General features: G+C 42.0%; 1 protein-coding gene across 1 annotated transcript in view; it reads left to right on the top strand.

The window, feature by feature from the left end:
- Nucleotides 1-21,407, top strand: part of LOC124777471 (phospholipid-transporting ATPase IF-like) — a 442,189-nt gene that overhangs the window by 358,894 nt on the left and 61,888 nt on the right. The window contains exons 18-20 of the mRNA XM_047252898.1: nt 10,708-10,864; nt 10,957-11,059; nt 20,431-20,636. Coding sequence (XP_047108854.1) covers nt 10,708-10,864; nt 10,957-11,059; nt 20,431-20,636 — 466 coding nt within the window. The remainder of the gene's footprint in view (nt 1-10,707; nt 10,865-10,956; nt 11,060-20,430; nt 20,637-21,407) is intronic.

The raw sequence follows: 21,407 nt of genomic DNA on the forward strand, positions 1-21,407 counted from the left end.
CTTCATTTTATATTTGGTAATATTTTGATCAAACTGTTTTTTTAATGGTTATTAAAGTGTTTCACACCAATCCTAAAATGTCTACATTTAAGATTAGTATAATAACACAAAACATATTTTTCCAATTATATTACAGTACTGTCTCATAGCCAGCATACAAAACTTAATCAAACTACAGCTGCCTTCCTATATAAACCCTCCCCAGGTGGTAGGAGCTATGCTTACCCAGAAAGATGAAAACAAAAAGGATAGCATCATACTGCAAGAGTTTGGTCAATATGTTTGTTACAAGTACACTAGGCATCTGTCTTGTAGTAGTCATCAAATTCCCAACTTGATGTAATCTTCTTAGGTCTTGATTCAGTGTTAACATTTATTAAATCAGTATTCTGACAACTTGGAGTTAAAGTCAGACTTTATGACAAGTCGAATGAAGATCAGGCAACAGATTAATCATTAGTATCTGTCCTTATGTAATGCTGATGTCTGGTTTAGACTCAGAGATTCCACCAATTAAAATGAGAAGTGTTGTTACAAAAGGGTTCCATATATTGAAATTGCAGTATACTATATTCAGGTCACTGTTATTCCTCAGATCCACATATGATGCAGCAGTCTTTGCTGCACTTATGATGATGTCAAGTGCAGCACTACAGTCCTAGTTATTGTACATAGCCCATAAGGAATACCTCAGCATATAAATAGAACAACCACAACAGAATGTGCTCTACAATAAACCTTCATACATGATAAGGACTGTTCCAACCCTTGAAATGTTCTTCGTACTCAATTTTATCAAAAAAAACAACTATGTACACTAGTTCATTTATACATCAAGCTGGTATAGGATTGTCCTATTAATCAAATGGTTCCCTTTCTTGAAATTGTTACCAACAAAATAGCGGAAAGTGTCATACCCTCTGACTTGCTACCCCATATCTATGGACAAGCATCAAAACAAATAATAAATTAATGTGAAAACAACTTCATTTATTAACATTACAACTGTTGGACTGTTGTCCAGTATACATTTTTTTTTACTATCGTATCATGCTGCGGAAGGGACCAAATAGGCAATTAAGAATACAAATAAAATAGATAGCTCATTCATCCTATGAAATATTTAAACTTCATTTTATATTTGATAATATTTTGATCAAACTGTTTTTTTAATGGTTATTAAAGTGTTTCACACCAATCCTAAAATGTCTACATTTAAGATTAGTATAATAACACAAAACATATTTTTCCAATTATATTACAGTACTGTCTCATAGCCAGCATACAAAACTTAATCAAACTACAGCTGCCTTCCTATATAAACCCTCCCCAGGTGTGGTTAGGAAAGGAAAGAAAAAAATCCCCTATAAAACTTAACATTACAGTGTAAAAAAAATTCTTACTCTATAATCCAAAGAAAAATTTTAAGTTCAATATTTATTATTTAAGTATTGTTGGGCTGGATTGTGTGGCTATTATATCATGCATGTATTGTGCAGTCTTGTTGCTAACCACTGTAATAATTCCTGCTACCAGGGCCTGTACTAATAGAAATTTCACAAAATTAACTACACCTTAGAAATTACTCATACAAGGATAACAGGTACAAAACCTTCAACACTGCCAACAGTCTTCCTTTTCCCAGGGATTTTATTCCAATCCACACTTGTCACCATTTGGGTAAAAATTCTTTTAGAAAAATTTAAAATAGATTGCTTGTTCACTGCCCAACCTAATATTGCATGTTATATATAAGATGTGGAATATACTTCTTATACAAAAAATTTTGAACAAGGTGATTTCTATTTGTTGTTATTGTCCCATTCGGTTAAAAATGGTACTTAATCTTGGATGTTACACATGCCTTTATCTTTCTGTGTATCTGGGACAGTTGATAGGTCTATTACTGCTGTCAGGTGTGGCGTTTTAATCAGCAGAATTTGCTTGTGGCTTTCTCACTTTTAATGATTTTCTTATTATTTTAACCAAACCTGAATCTCCCATCTTGTATGGCATTGGGGTACCTCTCTCCCACTTCTTTTGTCTTTCCCCTGCCTCCCGTATTAGTAATTCCTTAATATTATTATATGGTACTGGTTGAATATTAGCATTCTGTTCTGGCCATTCAACCCACCTCAGAATTTGTTCTCCTTCTACTCGTCCTCGTATGGTTTCCACGGGACAGACTTTTGCAATGGAGTGTGGCAGCTCATTCAGTACATTTTCAAACTCTTTTACTAGTTTCATCCACCTTGAATGTCCATTTGCATAATAGGTTCTGCATAACCTGTGTAGCTCATGCTTGGCTGTTTCATAGGAATTGCTTTGTGGATGGTATCTCAAAACTGAAGTATGATTTACATATTAAGGGAATGTAGGATATATTGCAGGGAGAGTTCCCACCTGTGCTGGCGTTGGTGGTAAGGATCCATATGACACAGGCTGTGAAGCAGTCATTGAAATGAAGGCTGTCATGTTAGGCTGTGTGCTCAGCAACAGGGTGGTCCACTTGTTTCAATCAGACGGAAAGCTTGTTGGTTGTCATGCCCACATACAATGCAGCACATTGGTTGCAGCTTAGCTTGTAGATTACATGACTGGTTTCACAGGTAGCCCTGCCTTTGATGAGATAGGTGATGTTTGTGACCGAACTGGAGTAGGTGGTGGTGGGAGGATGTATGAGACAGGTCTTGTATCTAGGTATGTTACAGGGATATGAGCCATGAGGTAAGGGGGTGGGAGCAGGAGTTCTTTAGGGATGGACAAGCATATTGTGTAGTTTCGGTGGACAATGGAATACCACTGTGGGAGGGGTGGGAAGGATAGTGGGCAGGACATTTCTCATTTCACTAAATCTACACAATATACTCATCCATCTCAAGACAACCTCTGCTCCCACCACCACCTGCTCCAGTCCAGTCACAAACATCACTTATCCCATCAAAGGCAGAGCTATCTGTGAAACCACAACAATTGTGCTGCATTCTATGTGGGCATGACAACCAACAAGCTGTCTGTCTGCATGAATGGCCACCGACAAACTGTGACCAAGAAACAAGTGGACCACCCTGTTGCTGAGCACACTGCCCAACATGACATCCTTCATTTCAATGACTGCTTCACAGCCTGTGCCACATGGATTCTTCCCACCAACACCAGCTTTTCTGAATTGCACAGGTGGGAACTCTCCGTGAAATATATCCTATGTTTCCATAATCCTCTCGGCCTCAACCTTGTTAGATATTTATTCATCTTTGGCTGATCCATCTTGGTCATTTGTGAATGGTTTTGGTTGTGGCTTATCTCTTTAATTGTGATTATTAAGCATTTTTTGAATAGTATTGTTCCATGGTAACTTCACTGTTTATTTGCTCAATGGTATTATATTGATTATGTTTATAATGCAATATTTGAATGGAGAAAGAACAGGACTCCTTAGCAATTACACTGTGCATTAAAATTCTAAGATTCTAATTTATATATTTTTTTAATTTGCTTATAATAGAGGGAAACATTCCACATGGGAAAGATATATCTAAAAACAAAGATGATGTGACTTACTAAATGAAAGCCCTCGCAGGTTGATAGACACACAAACAAACACAAACATACCCACAAAATTCAAGCCCCCGCAACCAACGGCCGCCCCACCAGGAAAGAGGAAAGGAGAGGGAAAGACGAAAGGATGTGGGTCTCAAGTGAGGGGGCAAGGAGCCACCCCAATCCCAGGAGCAGAGAGACCCACCTTATGGGGAAAAAAGGACAGTATATACAGACAAATGTATGCCTGTGTCTGTACACGTGCGGACAGATACTTTCCTTGACGTTGACCTCCATCTGTCCAATGGCCAGCTTCACACGTCCATCCACATCAAACCCACCAACAAGCAACAGTACCTCCATTATGACAGCTGCCACCCATTAAACATCAAATGGTCCCTTCCCTACAGCCTAGGTCTTCGTGGCAAACGAATCTGTTCCAGTCCGGAATCCCTGAACCATTACACCAACAATCTGAAAACAGCTTTTGCATCCCGCAACTACCCTCCCAACCTGGTACAGAAGCAAATAACCAGAGCCACTTCCTCATCCCCTCAAGCCCAGAACCTCCCACAGAAGAACCACAAAAGTGCCCCACTTGTGACAGGATACTTTCCGGGACTGGATCAGACTCTGAATGTGGCTCTCCAGCAGGGATACGACTTCCTCAAATCCTGCCCTGAAATGAGATCCATCCTTCATGAAATCCTCCCCACTCCACCAAGAGTGCCTTTCCGCTGTCCACCTAACCTTCGTAACCTCTTAGTTCATCCCTATGAAATCCCCAAACCACCTTCCCTACCCTCTGGCTCCTACCCTTGTAACCTCCCCGGTGTAAAACCTGTCCCATGCACCCTCCCACCACCACCTACTCCAGTCCTGTAACCTGGAAGGTGTACACGATCAAAGGCAGAGCCACGTGTGAAAGCACCCACGTGATTTACCAACTGACCTGCCAAACACTGTGAAGCTTTCTATGTGGGAATGACCAGCAACAAACTGTCCATTCGCATGAATGGACACAGACGGACAGTGTTTGTTGGTAATGAGGATCACCCTGTGGCTAAACATGCCTTGTTGCACTGCCAGCACATCTTGGCACAGTGTTACATGGTCCAGGTTATCTGGATATTTCCCACTAACACCAACCTGTCAGAACTCAGGAGATGGGAACTTGCCCTTCCTCTCTTCTCGTTATCCGACAGGCCTCAACCTCCACTAATTTCAAGTTGCCGCCGCTCATACCTCACCTGTCTTTCAACAACATCTTTGCCTCTGTACTTCTGCCTCGACTGACATCTCTGCTGAAACTCTTTGCCTTTACAAATGTCTGCTTGTGTCTGTGTGTGTGCGGTTGGATGTGGGTGTGTGTGTGGGTGTGTGCCTGTTCTTTTTTCCCCCTGGGGTGGGTCTTTCCGCTCCTGGGATTGGGGTGGCTCCTTGCCCTCTCCCTTGGGGCCCACATCCTTTCGTCTTTCCCTCTCCTTCCCTCTTTCCTGGTGGGGTGACCGTTGGTTGCGGGGGCTTGAGTTTTGTGTGTGTGTGTTTGTGTTTGTTTGTGTGTCTATCGACCTGCCGGCACTTTTGTTTGGTGGGTCACATCATCTTTGTTTTGAGATATATTTTTCCCACATGGAATGTTTCCCTCTATTATATCCATATATATATGGGGACACACACACAAAGATCAAAGATGATGTGACTTGCCGGGCGGGGGCGTTGGCATGTTGATGGACACACGAACACGCACATGGGGTTCAAGCTTTCACGGTGAGCCGTTGCTTCGTGGGTTCTTTGGTGGTGGGAGGTTGGGAGTCATTCCGGTCCAGGGGGCAGGGGGGACTTGCCTTGGGAGGGGAGGGGGGGGGGGGGGTGTACACTTGTGCAAGCGCACGTATCCGTCTGCGCGTGTACAGACAGAGGCAGACATTTGTCTGTATATACTGTCCTTTTTTCCTCCTAAGGTGGGTCTTTCCGCTCCCGGGATTGGGGTGGCTCCTTGCCCTCTCTCTTGAGACCCACATCCTTTCGTCTTTCCCTCTCCTTCCCTCTTTCCTGGTGGGGCGGCCGTTGGGGCTTGAATTTTGTGTGTATGTTTGTGTTTGTTTGTGTGTCTGTCGACCTGCCGGCACTTTCGTTTAATGAGTCACATCATCTTTGTTTTTAGATATATTTTTCCCACGTGGAATGTTTCCCTCTATTATATCCATATTATTAATTTGAACCCAACAATCACGTTTGTTATTTCACTGTTGCATTCCGAAATCTTTTCTGTTGTCTTATTTTCTCTCTCTGTTTTTGCCACTAGTTTCACTTTGTATTCACCTTCTCCTTTTTACCGTAATCTACTATACAATTTTATCCCCCCTATATATACCAATAATACGTAACCCACTTCCAAACCATAACCAAAAACAAAAAAAAAAATTTTTCCGCTTTCAACACTACCACTGCTATAAAATCCACCATTTCTAGTTCACAAACAGTTCCTTTCACCTATTAAACAACCATTTCGGTGGGTTCTAATAACTTTCGCTTTATTTCCATTTCCGTTTTTCCCACATCACTGATCATTTTTAGCCGCTTCCCACAGGTTTTAACGTCATTATTTCTTCGTTAGACAATTGTTAGCCTCATTTTCATAATCTGCCACCACAAAACCACTCCTTTTAATAAATTTACACGCAGTTTTTTCGAAATTTTCCTGAATTTCTCCACCCTTTAATGTGTTTTGGCGGCAACATAACCACCTAACCTTTGTACACATCGTTGTCTACCAACCCAAGTTCACCACAGGATCAACATAGCCCAGCTTTGACCAACACTTTTTCGCCTTTTTTCACACCAGATCTCCAGTTGCTTTCTAGTTCACCTTTATCGCTCCCCATATATTTTTATTTTCATTTTCATTTCAGCCTCATGTTACACTTTCCACCTTCTAATACCATGTCACCCTCACAACACCCCCACAACAACCCCATTAAGTTTTATTTACATTCCCTCTGCAAACATGCCTTCGCCCTAGCCAGGTTACGCTCCCATATTTTATTTTCTCAGGCTTGTCTGACATTTGGAATTACCCCCAAAGGCCTCACACTTAAAGTTCCCATCTCTGGCTGCAACCCTTCTTTCCATCAGTCCCTATACCAATTCCAAACTGAACAATCCATTGCCCTCACCCACCTAATCCTTCACCTACACATCAACTCAGCCAATGAACACACCCGTCAACTCCTATCCTTAATAAAAGTCCTCAGTCTTTCCTCTCCCACATCCACACTGGCTGTTCAGAGCATCCTCCTACAGGCCAACCGCAAATTAGAACAGCATGCCACCCTCCACCTCAAAAAACTATCCAATCTCCTGGTTTCCCACCTCCGGAAAGGCAACTCACTCACCCTTCACAACCTTTCCAACAAACCTCAACCTCCTCTCATTGCACACAAACCCAGTCTCTCCCATCTACTCAATCTCCCACTTCCAGCTCCACTCCCCCCAAAACCTCAAAATTCCAATCAACACAATCTGGAACCACAACACCCTAATTCAGTAGTTAACGTTTCCTCCAAACCTCTCTCCCAATCCGAAACCTCTGTCCTATCCAAAGGCCTCACCTTCAGCCCCACTCCCACATTCAACCAAACAGCCCTTGTCAAAGATTTACTGTCCTACACTCATACTCTCTGCTGGAAATATCACTCTGCCACAAAGAAAAATGATCCTCATCCTGCTCCTAATGATCCAAACCCCAAGACACTATCCAAATTGAGCCCTGCCTGGAACGAGTTCCGTCCTCCGTCACAGCGGGACCCACCTCCTCTTCCTCAAAATCACCCTCTCCAAACTTACCAGGAATTTCTGACTTCCAGCTTTGCCTCTCAATCCTTCTTAAAAAAACCTTAATCCTACTCCCAACATCACCACTGCTGAAGCCCAGGCTATCCGTGATCTGAAGGCTGACCGATCCATCGTCATTCTTCCGGTAGACAAGGGTTCCACGACCGTGGTACTTGATCGTCGGGAGTATGTGGCTGAGGGACTGCGTCAGCTTTCAGACAACACCACATACAAAGTTTGCCAAGGTAATCCCATTCCTGATGTCTAGGCGGAGCTTCAAGGAATCCTCAGAACCTTAGGCACCCTACAAAACCTTTCACCTGACTCCATCAACCTCCTGACCCCACCAACACCCCGCACCCCTACCTTCTACCTTCTTCCTAAAATTCACAAACCCAATCATCCCGGCCGCCCCATTGTAGCTGGTTACCAAGCCCCCACAGAAAGTATCTCTGCCTACGTAGATCAACACCTTCAACCCATTACATGCAGTCTCCCATCCTTCATCAAAGACACCAACCACTTTCTCGAACGCCTGGAATCCTTACCCAATCTGTTACCCCCGGAAACCATCCTTGTAACCAATGATGCCACTTCCTTATACATAAATATTCCGCACGTCCAGGGCCTCGCTGCAATGGAGCACTTCCTTTCACGCCGATCACCTGCCATGCTACCTAAAACCTCTTTCCTCATTACCTTAGCCAGCTTCATCCTGACCCACAACTTCTTCACTTTTGAAGGCCAGACATACCAACAATTAAAGGGAACAGCCATGGGTACCAGGATGGCCCCCTCGTACGCCAACCTATTCATGGGTCGCTTAGAGGAAACCTTCTTGGTTACCCAGGCCTGCCAACCCAAAGTTTGGTACAGATTTATTGATGACGTCTTCATGATCTGGACCCACAGTGAAGAAGAACTCCAGAATCTCCTCTCCAACCTCAACTCCTTTGGTTCCATCAGATTCACCTGGTCCTACTCCAAATCCCATGCCACTTTCCTTGACGTTGACCTCCATCTGTCTAATGGCCAGCTTCACTCGTCTGTCCACATCAAACCCACCAACAAGCAACAGTACCTCCATTATGACTGCTGCCACCCATTAAACATCAAACGGTCCCTTCCCTACAGCCTAGGTCTTCGTGGCAAATGAATCTGCTCCAGTCCGGAATCCCTGAACCATTACACCAACAATCTGAAAACAGCTTTTGCATCCCGCAACTACCCTCCCGACCTGGTACAGAAGCAAATAACCAGAGCCACTTCTTCATCTCCTCAAACCCAGAACCTCCCACAGAAGAAACCCAAAAGTGCCCCACTTGTGACAGGATAGTTTCCGGGACTGGATCAGACTCTGAATGTGGCTCTCCAGAAGGGATACGACTTCCTCAAATCCTGCCCTGAAATGAGATCCATCCTTCATGAAATCCTCCCCACTCCACCAAGAGTGTCTTTCCGCCATCCACCTAACCTTCGTAACCTCTTAGTTCATCCCTATGAAATCCCCAAACCACCTTCCCTACCCTCCGGCTCCTACCCTTGTAACCGCCCCCGGTGTAAAACCTGTCCCATGCACCCTCCCACCACCACCTACTCCAGTCCTGTAACACGGAAGGTATATACAATCAAAGGCAGAGCCACATGTGAAAGCACCCACGTGATTTACCAACTGACCTGCCTACACTGTGAAGCTTTTTATGTGGGAATGACCAGCAACAAACTGTCCATTCGCATGAATGGACACAGGCAGACAGTGTTTGTTGGTAATGAGGATCACCCTGTGGCTAAACATGCCTTCGTGCATGGCCAGCACATCTTGGTACAGTGTTACACCGTCCGGGTTATCTGGATACTTCCCACTAACACCAACCTGTCAGAACTCAGGAGATGGGAACTTGCCCTTCCTCTCTTCTCATTATCCGCCAGGCCTCAGCCTCCGCTAATTTCAAGTTACCGCCGCTCATACCTCACCTGTCTTTCAACAACATCTTTGCCTCTGTACTTCTGCCTCGACTGACATCTCTGCCGAAACTCTTTGCCTTTACAAATGTCTGCTTGTGTCTGTGTGTGTGGGGTTGGAAGTGGGTGTGTGTGTGGGTGTGTGCCTGTCCTTTTTTCCCCCTGGGGTGGGTCTTTCCGCTCCCGGGATTGGGGTGGCTCCTTGCCCTCTCCCTTGGGGCCCACACCCTTTCGCCTTTCCCTCTCCTTCCCTCTTTCCTGGTGGGGCGACCGTTGGTTGCGGGGGCTTGAGTTTTGTGTGTGTGTTTGTGTTTGTTTGTGTGTCTATCGACCTGCTGGCGCTTTCGTTTGGTGGGTCGCATCATCTTTGTTTTTAGATATATTTTTCCCACGTGGAATGTTTCCCTCTATTGTATCCATATATATATATATATGGACACACACACACACAAAAAGATGATGTAACTTGCCGGGCGGGGGCATTGGCATGTTGATGGACACACGGACACGCACACAGGGTTCAAGCTTTCGCGGCCAGCGGTTGTTTCGTCGGGGGTGTGGGGGTGGGACGGGGGGATGTGGGTTTTGGGGGAGAGGGTGGGGAGTTGTTCCGGTTCTGGGGGTGGGGGGACTTTTATTGGGGGGGGGGGGGGGGGTGTATACTTGCGCATGCGCACGTATCTGTCCGCGTGTGTATGGACACAGGCAGACATTTGTCTGTATATACTGTCCATTTTTCCCCTAAGGTAAGTCTTTCCGCTCCCGGGATTGGAATGACTCCTTACCCTCTCACTTAAAACCCACATCGTTTTGTCTTTCCCTCTCCTTCCCTCTTTCCTGATGAAGCAACTGTTGGTTGCGAAAGCTTGAATTTTGTGTGTATGTTTGTGTTTGTTTGTGTGTCTATCGACCTGCCAGCGCTTTCATTTGGTAAGTCACATCATCTTTGTTTTTAATTTGTTTGTTTTTTATGTCTTGTGTGCTTCCTTTTTCGTGAAGTGGAGCAACTATAGTATTGTTTCAGCTGTGGTTAATTGTGTTTCTCCACATTCTCGACATAATTTTGCAAATTCTTTTTGTTTTACTCTGCCTCTGGCTTTAACCATTTCTGTGGAAATACCACAATCTTCTGGCATGTTTCCTTTCATCATACTTTAAACGACTTTACACCTGTCATGTGGTACAAATGTTTTTATTGCTAACTGTCCTGGACAACAACAAAATTTAATGAAAACTTTGATTGCTTGTACAATTTTCTCTCTGATGTTATTTTCTGTGCCATCTGCCACCTTAACTGTTGAAGTAAAGTCTATTTTATACAGTTGTTGTCCTTGCAATCATCTGATAGTTTTACAATCTGCTTTACAGGGCACAAATTTATGCTGAAAGACATAAACAATTTGGACTGGTTGTTGATGGAGTGAGCCTGAGATATGCCCTTAGACACCCAGAAACTTTTAGGGAAATATGTACAGCATGTACTGCAGTTATTTGCTGCAGGATGTCACCCCTGCAGAAGTGTGAGGTATAATAAATTAACCTCTAAAATGATATGATATTGGCTATGGTTCCATTTTCATGTACTGTTAAGAAATTATTTTAATCATTGGTTTCTAGGTTGTGCAGTTAATGAAATATTCTCCTATGAAACCTGTCACAGCTGCAATAGGTGATGGTGCTAATGATGTTTCCATGATACAGGAAGCACATGTGGGAATTGGTAAGGATATCTTCCAACTAGTTGATTCTATGATCTTAAATATATGCAAATACTGCATGCTGTCATGTTTTCTTTTTTTGTAGCAGTTACTACTTCACATATTTTCTAAGTGATATGTATTTTTAAATCATTACATAAGCATTTTAAAGAATGAGTGATGGTTATCACTTGCAAAACATATATACAATATACTGTTGTCCAATGTTTAAGTAAAGTTGAGGAAGATGAAATTCGAAAGAGAAAAAGTGAGATATGATTGTCAATGGCTGCCAGGAATCGCACACAAACCAGAAATGTACATTGTGATAGGGAAGCAGTACTTCCTAATGTGAAAAACAGGTAATTCAAAGACAAAAGAAAAGACACTACATTGAAACACAGTATCTCAGTTGTGTTTGTGTATTCACTGTGAGCAGAGTGTAGTCCTTTGTCTAAGTTCATGATCTAATATAACAGACACCTAGTTTGGACCTATATTACAAGGCAGAGTCCCTTGACATCGTGAAACAGACCGAAAGTCCTCGCATGATGAAAGTGCACAAACTATAATTTAAATGCTTGTGTGACATTTCTGAAAAATTGCAATAAATGTTCATCACTGACTAATATAAGGTTGAGCAAAACTAACCACTGCACAACATGACCAACATCTGGCACTAACAGTACAATGAAATACAATTATTTCTAGAGGAAGATACTCAGCAAACCTTCCCAGATAGCTGATCCCATTAAAGTGCCTCATCCTGGGACTCTGAGAAGTGTGCCAGCCCTGGATTGAATATGCCACACTAATCAACAATGGGGCTGGCAGTGTACCAGCTGACCTGGATGTGGTTTTTAGACAGTTTTCCATATCCACCTAGGGGTAAATACCAAGCTAGTTTTAAACATGTCCTGCCTGAGATACACATTGTGCAAACACTTTGTAGCATAATACCACATTTTACCATTCTAGATGCAGAAAGAATGAGCACACATGGATGAGGGGGGGGGGGGGAAGTCGGTAGGAAGTTTAACCCCATTGAAATAATAGGCTAAAGCAGGAGGAAGGAAGAAAGGCAGGAAGGATAGCCAGCAAAACTTACAGTTGTTTAAGGAGTTGCAGGTTCATGCTAAATTGTGTACCAAAGCCTTGGTTTGGCTAGACATTCCACTCAGGGGAGAGGGAGAGAGAGAGACAGATAGAGAGAGAGAGAGAGAGAGAGAGAGAGAGATAATAATGCAGAGACAAACTCATGTACTGAGAAATCAGGCATATCACTATGTGACTGCGAATGAATGAATGAATGAATGAAGGAATATACTCTTCTCAGATGAATTCTGGTTCTGATTTCAGAATGATTCTCATTGTGCATTTGATTGGGGGGATAGTGGGAGTTAGGAGGTCTTGTGCAACACAAGCTAGCTCCTCACAGAAAGGTTTTTGTCATTCTGAGTGCTGGGTGAGTTCATTCTTTTGATCCAAAGGGGCAGTCACCAAAGTTGACTGTCATCAATTGACCTGCACACTCAGAGACTTCTTGTCACTTTTCTCTTACTACATAGCATGGCACTGCAATCTCCAAGCACTGTAGGGGCAGGCAAAGTTCTTCATAATCAGGAAAGTGTGATAATGTGTAATGCCACTGAATTTATGTCATACAAAGAGGCAAACGAGAAAGCAAAAATACCATTAAAAGTGTGCTTCAAAGGATTTCAGAAACCACAAAGTTCCAGCTGCACAATAAAGAGGATAAAGGAGGGAGAAAACATAGCTACATGTACTTGCAAGGTTTCACTACTTCGGGAAAGATGCGGGAAAAGGAAAAGAAATTTTTATTAGTTAATAAAGATGAATAGGTTGTCATGTGGCTGACTCATAATTTCCACATGACATATGTTCTTTATTTTACATTGTCAGCACCATGTGTGGCTATTTCATTTCAAGTACTCCAGTGAGAAACTATTGACTTTGAGTGTCTATATTTGTCGAATTATTGCCCATATTCACATAACCTGTTAATATGCTCATTTGCAGATTTGCTAGCTGTAACTTACATATTATGTGAGATATGCATTTGTGCATAGGCTTCAGCTGTTAAACTGCACCTTCCTTAACACATGATGGCCATTCACAACACAGCCACCATTACCATTGCCCCTCCCTAACCACATTGTTTGTGAAGGTATGAGTCAAGTTATTTTGTGTGTTCTCAGCATTGTGGAAAGATAAATTCATTCATGCCCTTAATGCATGGAGCTACTGATATGAATTAATGCATTTACACATGCAACTTTTCATAATTTCGTACAGCTCATGCCTCCTTTTAAGGGATGATAATCCCCATCCCTACAAAGCAGTACTGATAAATGAATTTTCACATATGAAGATATCTGCCATACACCGTATTTACTCGAATCTAAGCCGCACTCGAATCTAAGCCGCACCTGAAAAATGAGACTCGAAATCAAGGAAAAAAATTTTTCCCGAATCTAAGCTGCACCTGAAATTTGAGACTCGAAATTCAGGGGGAGAGAAAAGTTTTAGGCCGCACCTCCATATCTAAACAAAGTTGGTCCATTGTAATATGAGACACAATTTAGGTCGAATGAATGACGATACAGCTACAGTAGTTTCGTTCGAGTCATGAGCTTAGCAGTTAAGCTTTACCAGGTAGCCATTGCTATGCGTCAGGCGCTCCATCCATATTTTACGGGTACCCTTCCTTTTTCACGTGCTTCGTCTGGTTTGAATCGATTGCTTATTTTTCTTTGATCTGATAAGTGCCTTTCTCTTTGTTATAGGTGTTTACGTCACTCTAAGCTGAAAATGCATTACTGTACTGTGTCCTGCACTGTTTGTCGCATTCTGATAATGAGTGTCTACGGCCTGTCGCCGCTCGCGGCATGGCTTGCTTTTGTGCGCGCTACTGCCGCTTACAATAAATAAAAGAGAGAGGAATCGTCTCATTGGCGAAACAATGGCAAGAGACTGCTATTTGTTGTTACTCACACTGCTGCTTTCTTTGATAATGATCAACAAAAACCAAATGATAGACTGTGTATGATAGAAGATGTTCTGAACGAGAGTTTAGTGAAAATTTTTCTCTGTTTGAAAATCTTTGCAGACGTCTCTTTAGTACATTACATTCCGCACAGAAATTAGAGTCATCTTAGATTTAAAACTCTAGTCAATTGTCGTGCTTAATTTCTAACTGTATCACTATTAGGCATAATAATATGAATATAAACATGACATGATATGTATATTCTTCCGCATTTGCTGTTGTCTCACTCTAGTTTTGTAGTTTATTAGGCAGACAGGATTTAAATGAGATAGCAGCAAACACGAAACAATACATGGCAAAATGTTTATATTCGTATTAATCTTATGGTGAGGAGAACACTGCATGTGATTCACAATTCATAAAAGTTCCTATCAGCAACCATCTCTTCTCATAGGTAGGAACAAATTCAGAATGTAGAGTTGGCCATATTGACAAACATCCCAAACAGTCTTGCCAGTTGGATTTTCATAGTACATTGAAATGCTGCTACATTCGAAGATGAACAATACAGAATTTGTATTTACTTCGTTGGATAATGTATGAAAATGCAGTGGTCGAAACTCGAGGCAGAGAAAAAAGCTTGTCTTCCACTTTTTTACACACACAGAGGTTTTGGCGCCAGTATTTACCTTTGTGCCTGCAAAGCATGCCTGTGTAGCACTACATATATTCGACGGCGAGGTTTTGGCACCAGTATTTACTTTTGTGCCTGCAAAGCATGCCTGTGTAGCGCTACATATATTCGACGGCAGAAGTTAGTTGTGGTGGCACCTACCAACATTTTTCAGAACTTCCGCTTACTTTGCACTCGATTCTAAGCTGCAGGCAGTTTTTTGGATTACAAAAACTGGAAAAAAAGTGCAGCTTAGATTCGAGTAAATACAGTACACTGGCCAGCATGGTCTGCTATTCTCAGTCCGATAGAGCAAGGATGGGTAGACTTTTCTCTTTTTGTGCCAGTTCCAGAGTTCTTGGTTATGCAGTGGGCCAGTAGCCAAGCCATGCCGAGGATCAAACTACAGAGAGGGAGCTCATGCCAGTCAGGGAGGAAAATGTTATGAAAGTGTATGTAAAACTCTGTCAAGGCTCTGTCTTCAAAGAAGGAAGCTAGATTCTAATAGGAGTAGGCAGCTTGGGCTGATGACATACTTCTACCTAAAGCGTCTCAGAAGAGGCTATTAGATGAGGACACCTGTACATATCCATGTTAGTAACTGTCCATCTTCCACATCTTGTGAATACAGAACAAACTTAAACAAAACTGAAAACAAATATATATATATCAAGTTTAATGTCAGTGTTCGAATCCACACATGAACTCCTCCAAATCTCTTTGGATTTCTGATACATCTGAATATGACTGGCCATCATACACAAATGCAGTTCATGCTTACATTGCTTTATGATCAAAAATATCGGTTCACACATACACTCCTGGAAATGGAAAAAAGAACACATTGACACCGGTGTGTCAGACGCACCATACTTGCTCCGGACACTGCGAGAGGGCTGTACAAGCAATGATCACACGCACGGCACAGCGGACACACCAGGAACCGCGGTGTTGGCCGTCGAATGGCGCTAGCTGCACAGCATTTGTGCACCGCCGCCGTCAGTGTCAGCCAGTTTGCTGTGGCATACGGAGCTCCATCGCAATCTTTAACACTGGTAGCATGCCGCGACAGCGTGGACGTGAACCGTATGTGCAGTTGATGGACTTTGAGCGAGGGCGTATAGTGGGCATGCGGGAGGCCGGGTGGACATACCACCGAATTGCTCAACACATGGGGCATGAGGTCTCCACAGTACATCGATGTTGTCGCCAGTGGTCGGCGGAAGGTGCACGTGCCCGTCGACCTGGGACCGGACCGCAGCGACGCACGGATGCACGCCAAGACCGTAGGATCCTATGCAGTGCCGTATGGGACCGCACCGCCACTTCCCAGCAAATTAGGGACACTGTTGCTCCTGGGGTATCGGCGAGGACCATTCGCAACCGTCTCCATGAAGCTGGGCTACGGTCCCGCACACCGTTAGGCCGTCTTCCGCTCACGCCCCAACATCGTGCAGCCCGCCTCCAGTGGTGTCACGACAGGCGTGAAAGGAGGGACGAATGGAGACGTGTGTGTCGTCTTCAGCGATGAGAGTCGCTTCTGCCTTGGTGCCAATGATGGTCGTATGCGTGTTTGGCGCCGTGCAGGTGAGCGCCACAATCAGGACTGCATACGACCGAGGCACACAGGGCCAACACCCGGCATCATGGTGTGGGGAGCGATCTCCTACACTGGCCGTACACCACTGGTGATCGTCGAGGGGACACTGAATAGTGCATGGTACATCCAAACCGTCATCGAACCCATCGTTCTACCATTCCTAGACCGGCAAGGGAACTTGCTGTTCCAACAGGACAATGCACGTCCGCATGTATCCCGTGCCACCCAACGTGCTCTAGAAGGTGTAAGTCAACTACCCTGGCCAGCAAGATCTCCGGATCTGTCCCCCATTGAGCATGTTTGGGACTGGATGAAGCGTCGTCTCACGCGGTCTGCACGTCCAGCACGAACGCTGGTCCAACTGAGGCGCCAGGTGGAAATGGCATGGCAAGCCGTTCCACAGGACTGCATCCAGCATCTCTACGATCGTCTCCATGGGAGAATAGCAGCCTGCATTGCTGCGAAAGGTGGATATACACTGTACTAGTGCCGACATTGTGCATGCTCTGTTGCCTGTGTCTATGTGTCTGTGGTTCTGTCAGTGTGATCATGTGATGTATCTGACCCCAGGAATGTGTCAATAAAGTTTCCCCTTCCTGGGACAATGAATTCACGGTGTTCTTATTTCAATTTCCAGGAGTGTATATGGGGGTGCAAACATCACCATATTCCCCTGTCAAAATCCTTTACTGCTTAGCAATTTGAAGGAGTCACTGATATTTTCAGAATTAAAGGGATTGTACAATGTAGGCTTTCATGGTCAGATGTTTTAGCTGCTGGTAAATCTTCTGGGTTGTGTGGTCGTTAAGAAGGGAAATGTCTCATGAAGCATGGCTATACAACCTGGAAGATTTACCAGGATTAAAGGAAGCTTTAAGCACACTGTTGAACTGTAAACAGCTCAAATTGCAGATTTTCTCATACATGTTTCATGTTTACAATAAATATACTTAAGAATATTTTGAACTTACTTTCCAATTTTCTGAATCTCTGAAATGGCACAAAAACTCATTGTGCAGACCACTCAACTTTATGCACTACTTTACTACTTCATAGGCACCAATCATCATTGTATTCAAATTCTGAAAAGTTGACATTTTATCATATTTCTTTTCAAACTTGCCCATGCCATACAATAATTCTTAGGTAGGAATATTTTTGCCATTCTTCTCATAGCTCCCACACTCTCTTAACAAATTTTATCAAGTGGAGCCACATGATACTTATGTGTGTATTTAAACAACTTGTTCTATTTTGCAATATTAAATGTAACAACAAAACTAGCTTTTGTAGTTACATGATCATTTTTGAATCAAAGAATAATTCAGCTGATTATGAGACAGAATTTCTAGCCAGAAATTAATTTGAGGGGATGAAATATATACTGCTGTCTGTAGACACATATAAAAAGAATAGGAACACACTACCTAGCTTTCAGAACTAATAGTTCATTTGTCAGGGAGAATATATGAATAAGTTGGAGCAGGTTGAAAAGGAATGGCAGATTACTTATACTCAAGAATGACAGATCCACCTGTTGTGAGGATGAGGATACGAAAAGAATTCCCTAACGTATCTCTCTCTCTTAACAGACAGAGGAACTATTAGTTCCGAAAGCTTTGTAGTGAGTCACTCATACTTTTATATGTGTCTATTGTCAGGATCATTTTTGTACTGTTTCATGAAAAATGTTGTTATTACTTGAATGAACCAACATTTGGCATGACTTTTGCACTCTTGATCTTCAAGCAGTTCACTGCAGCACTCAGAATGTTTTGTGATGAGATGACACCAGTTTTCAAAAACTGCATTGTCTTCATAAGAACCAAGCAACAACAGCTTTATCATCAGAAAACATGTCCAATCTTTCCCTTTTGTGTCAACCATCACATTGAAATATTAAGATAACAGATCACTGTGAGAAAACTGTTGCATTCCACATGTCAGATGCATCATTAGTTTCTTGTTTAATGTGTCTTTCCTACAGTATTTTCACTGTTGTGCCCTAACAGCAAAAACCTCTGTTCAGAAATAAGTTTATTCATGCAATGAAAACATTTTATGGAAGCACTTTATGAAATATCGTGATACTGTTGGTGACTTCCATGCAAACTTTTAAATACAGATCAGAAGAAGAATTATAAAAAACAAATTCACTCCACCTTCTGTGGTTTAGGTAGCTCAATGATATCCATGTGCCTCCATATTGATGTTTGAGGGCTGGACTGGCCAAGAGGCTATAGTTTCCCCACTCATGTTATAGAGTACCAGTAAACTCCCAACCACCATTCTTTAATGAACCAAACTTCCATGTATAAACCATCAAATCTCCTGAACTGTGTGTTGCACAATGATATAATTTTGCTGACATGTCCAGTGATATATGTAGATAATGTCTGAAAAAGTGTAGTATATGGGAAAGTATCATGGTTGAATGACTACAGAAGGATTCGAGATGACGTAGACAGAATTTCTATTTGTTATGATGAATGCCAGCTAGCTCTAAATGTAGAAAAATGCAAGTTAATACAGGTGAGTAGGAAAAACAATCTTGTAGTATTCAAATACAGTATTAGTAATGTGATGTGCTGCCGTGTAATACAGCCTCTAGGTGTAACACTGCAAACCAATATGAAATGGAACAAGCACATAAGATCAACAGTAGGAAAGGTGAATGGTTAACTGTGCTCATCTATAAAGGAGACCTCCTACAGAGCACTAGTATGGGCTGTTTGTAAGTACTGCTCAAGTGTTTGGAATCCCTACCAGGTCAGACTAAATGGAGACACTGAAACAATGCAGAGTCATGCTGCTAGATTTGTTACTGGCAGGTTCAGTCAACATGTGAGAATTATGGACACACTTTTTGAACTCAAATGGGAATTCCTGGAGGCAACAGCACATTTTCATGAAACTCTATTCATAACATTTATAGAACCAGCATTTGCGGCTGACTACAGAATGATTCTGCTGCCATCAATTTACATTTCACCTAAGGACCATGAAAATAAGATAAGAGAAACTATGGCTTCTATGGAGGCATATTGACAGTTGTTTATCTCTTGCTCCATTTGCGAGTGAAATAGGGAAGAAAATGACTAGTAGTGGTAAAGCCGCATTCTGCCATACCCCATATGGTGACTTGCAGAGTAAGTATGTAGTTGTACACGTAGTAGTAAAGAAGCAATGTATTAAAATGTCAGGCCTGATGCTGTAATTTTACAGCAAGAACAGCAAAAATGTAGTAAGCGACAAGCTTTTGTGCTTTCATCATTTTGTGGAGGGTGTCAGTCGGAGAAAGTTTTGTGAAGGATTGGAGTTATTTATAAAGTTTGTTGGAAGTCACTTAATGCCCTCATTCTCAAGCACTGGATTAGAATAGTTTGGGTAATTTACACACTAAAATAATGCTGTATCAACATTTATACAGTTTTTAACCATAATACTTAACTTATTGTGCTGAAATTTTGACATTAGATTATAGCTCTTAATGGGTAGATTATGACAGCATTTTAATTCTTTAAATTCAGTCAATAACTGTTTGAGATATTGAAAATCAAACTTTTCTTCCCCCTGGAAGCCATTAGATATGCAGCCTGCAACAGGCACATTATCCAGGTTAGACGTTTAGTAACATACATCACAGAGATGCATTCAGGAGACAAACTGTGTCACATTAGCAACCATCAAGGAGTGTTATAGACATCTACAAAACTCTTTCTAAGTAATGGGACAAACTGGTAATGGAGCTTTTGAACAACCTCATGGTGCTGAAAAGCAGGTGTGGCAGCTAAGTGTATCTCTTTCTCCTGTTACAATATCCTGGATTTCCCATTCTTTCTCCTGTTAGTTATTTTGATGTAGAAGAGTTTCTCCAGTTTTATTAATTTTTTTAATGTTTTATCTTCAGTTTTAGAACTTTCCTAATTATATCTTGTGGATACTGTTGTATGCCGCCAAATGTCTTGTAATTAAGTTCTTGTTCTGTAATTTTCCTGACATTGTGTTTGGTGCCACTTATTTTTTAGCCCCAGTACAGTACTACAGTATTTTGTATTACTTTTCCCATAGGCATATTACTTTTAATATAGGCATAATTTTTTTCTTTCAGGAATAGTGGGAAAAGAAGGTCGACAAGCCGTAAGGTGTTCAGATTTTGCATTTGCACGATTCAGATTTCTGAGACGCACTCTTCTTGTGCATGGCCACTGGTATTATGAGCGCATATCAACACTTGTACTGTACTTCTTTTACAAAAACATATTTTTCATCACACCGCAAGTCTTTTTCCAGTTCCACTGCCTATATTCAACACAGGTAATGATTTAAAGTAATTCATGCCATACTTAAATGTGTCACAAAAGGCTTTTATCTTTTTTAAAAAACAAAAGTGGTTTGACAGCTACACCTGAATTATTATGTTACAATGACAGTCCAGGCTGATATGCTAATTTACAGAAACACGAATTCACACATTACTAAAGTTTGATATGAGGCAAAGTGAAAAGTTCTCAACCTGATATTGATATCAGTGAGGTTTTGTTCTTATTATGTTGGTACACATTCCACAGTAATGAAAGCCAAGTGTTTAACTTGATCGATACAATTTTTTTTTATGCGGTCGCTCAACTAGATGGACTGGAACACTGCACTGTCACAAAATCCTTACTTTTTGATGGATTGTCACTAACAGAAATCATTCTAAGTTGATGAAGTCTACTCTTCCTTTTTTTAAATTACAAAATGGATGACCAAGTTGAAACCAGGCCAAACTTTCCTCAAAAAACTGCACAAAAACGATATCCCTAAAGTGCAATCACAGTTAAAAACATTAAGAAAGTGCACAATTGAACATTTGTCAATAGAGGCTCTATGGAATAGCTGAGGCTATGAGCATAGCAAAAAAATAGTATATTTGACATGCAGAGTTGATTATGAGAAAGCTTTGTGCTAAATAATTGTCACACTTTTGAAAGCTGACCAAAGGCTAAAAACAGTTTTCTCTTAAATGTTTGGACCATTTTCAAAAGAATCCAACAGATTTTCAGCCCTGAGCTATTAATGTGGATGTGGTGTCGAGCCTCCATT

Source organism: Schistocerca piceifrons, chromosome 2 (genome assembly GCF_021461385.2).
Source record: "Schistocerca piceifrons isolate TAMUIC-IGC-003096 chromosome 2, iqSchPice1.1, whole genome shotgun sequence".
NCBI classification, from domain to species: domain Eukaryota; kingdom Metazoa; phylum Arthropoda; class Insecta; order Orthoptera; family Acrididae; genus Schistocerca; species Schistocerca piceifrons.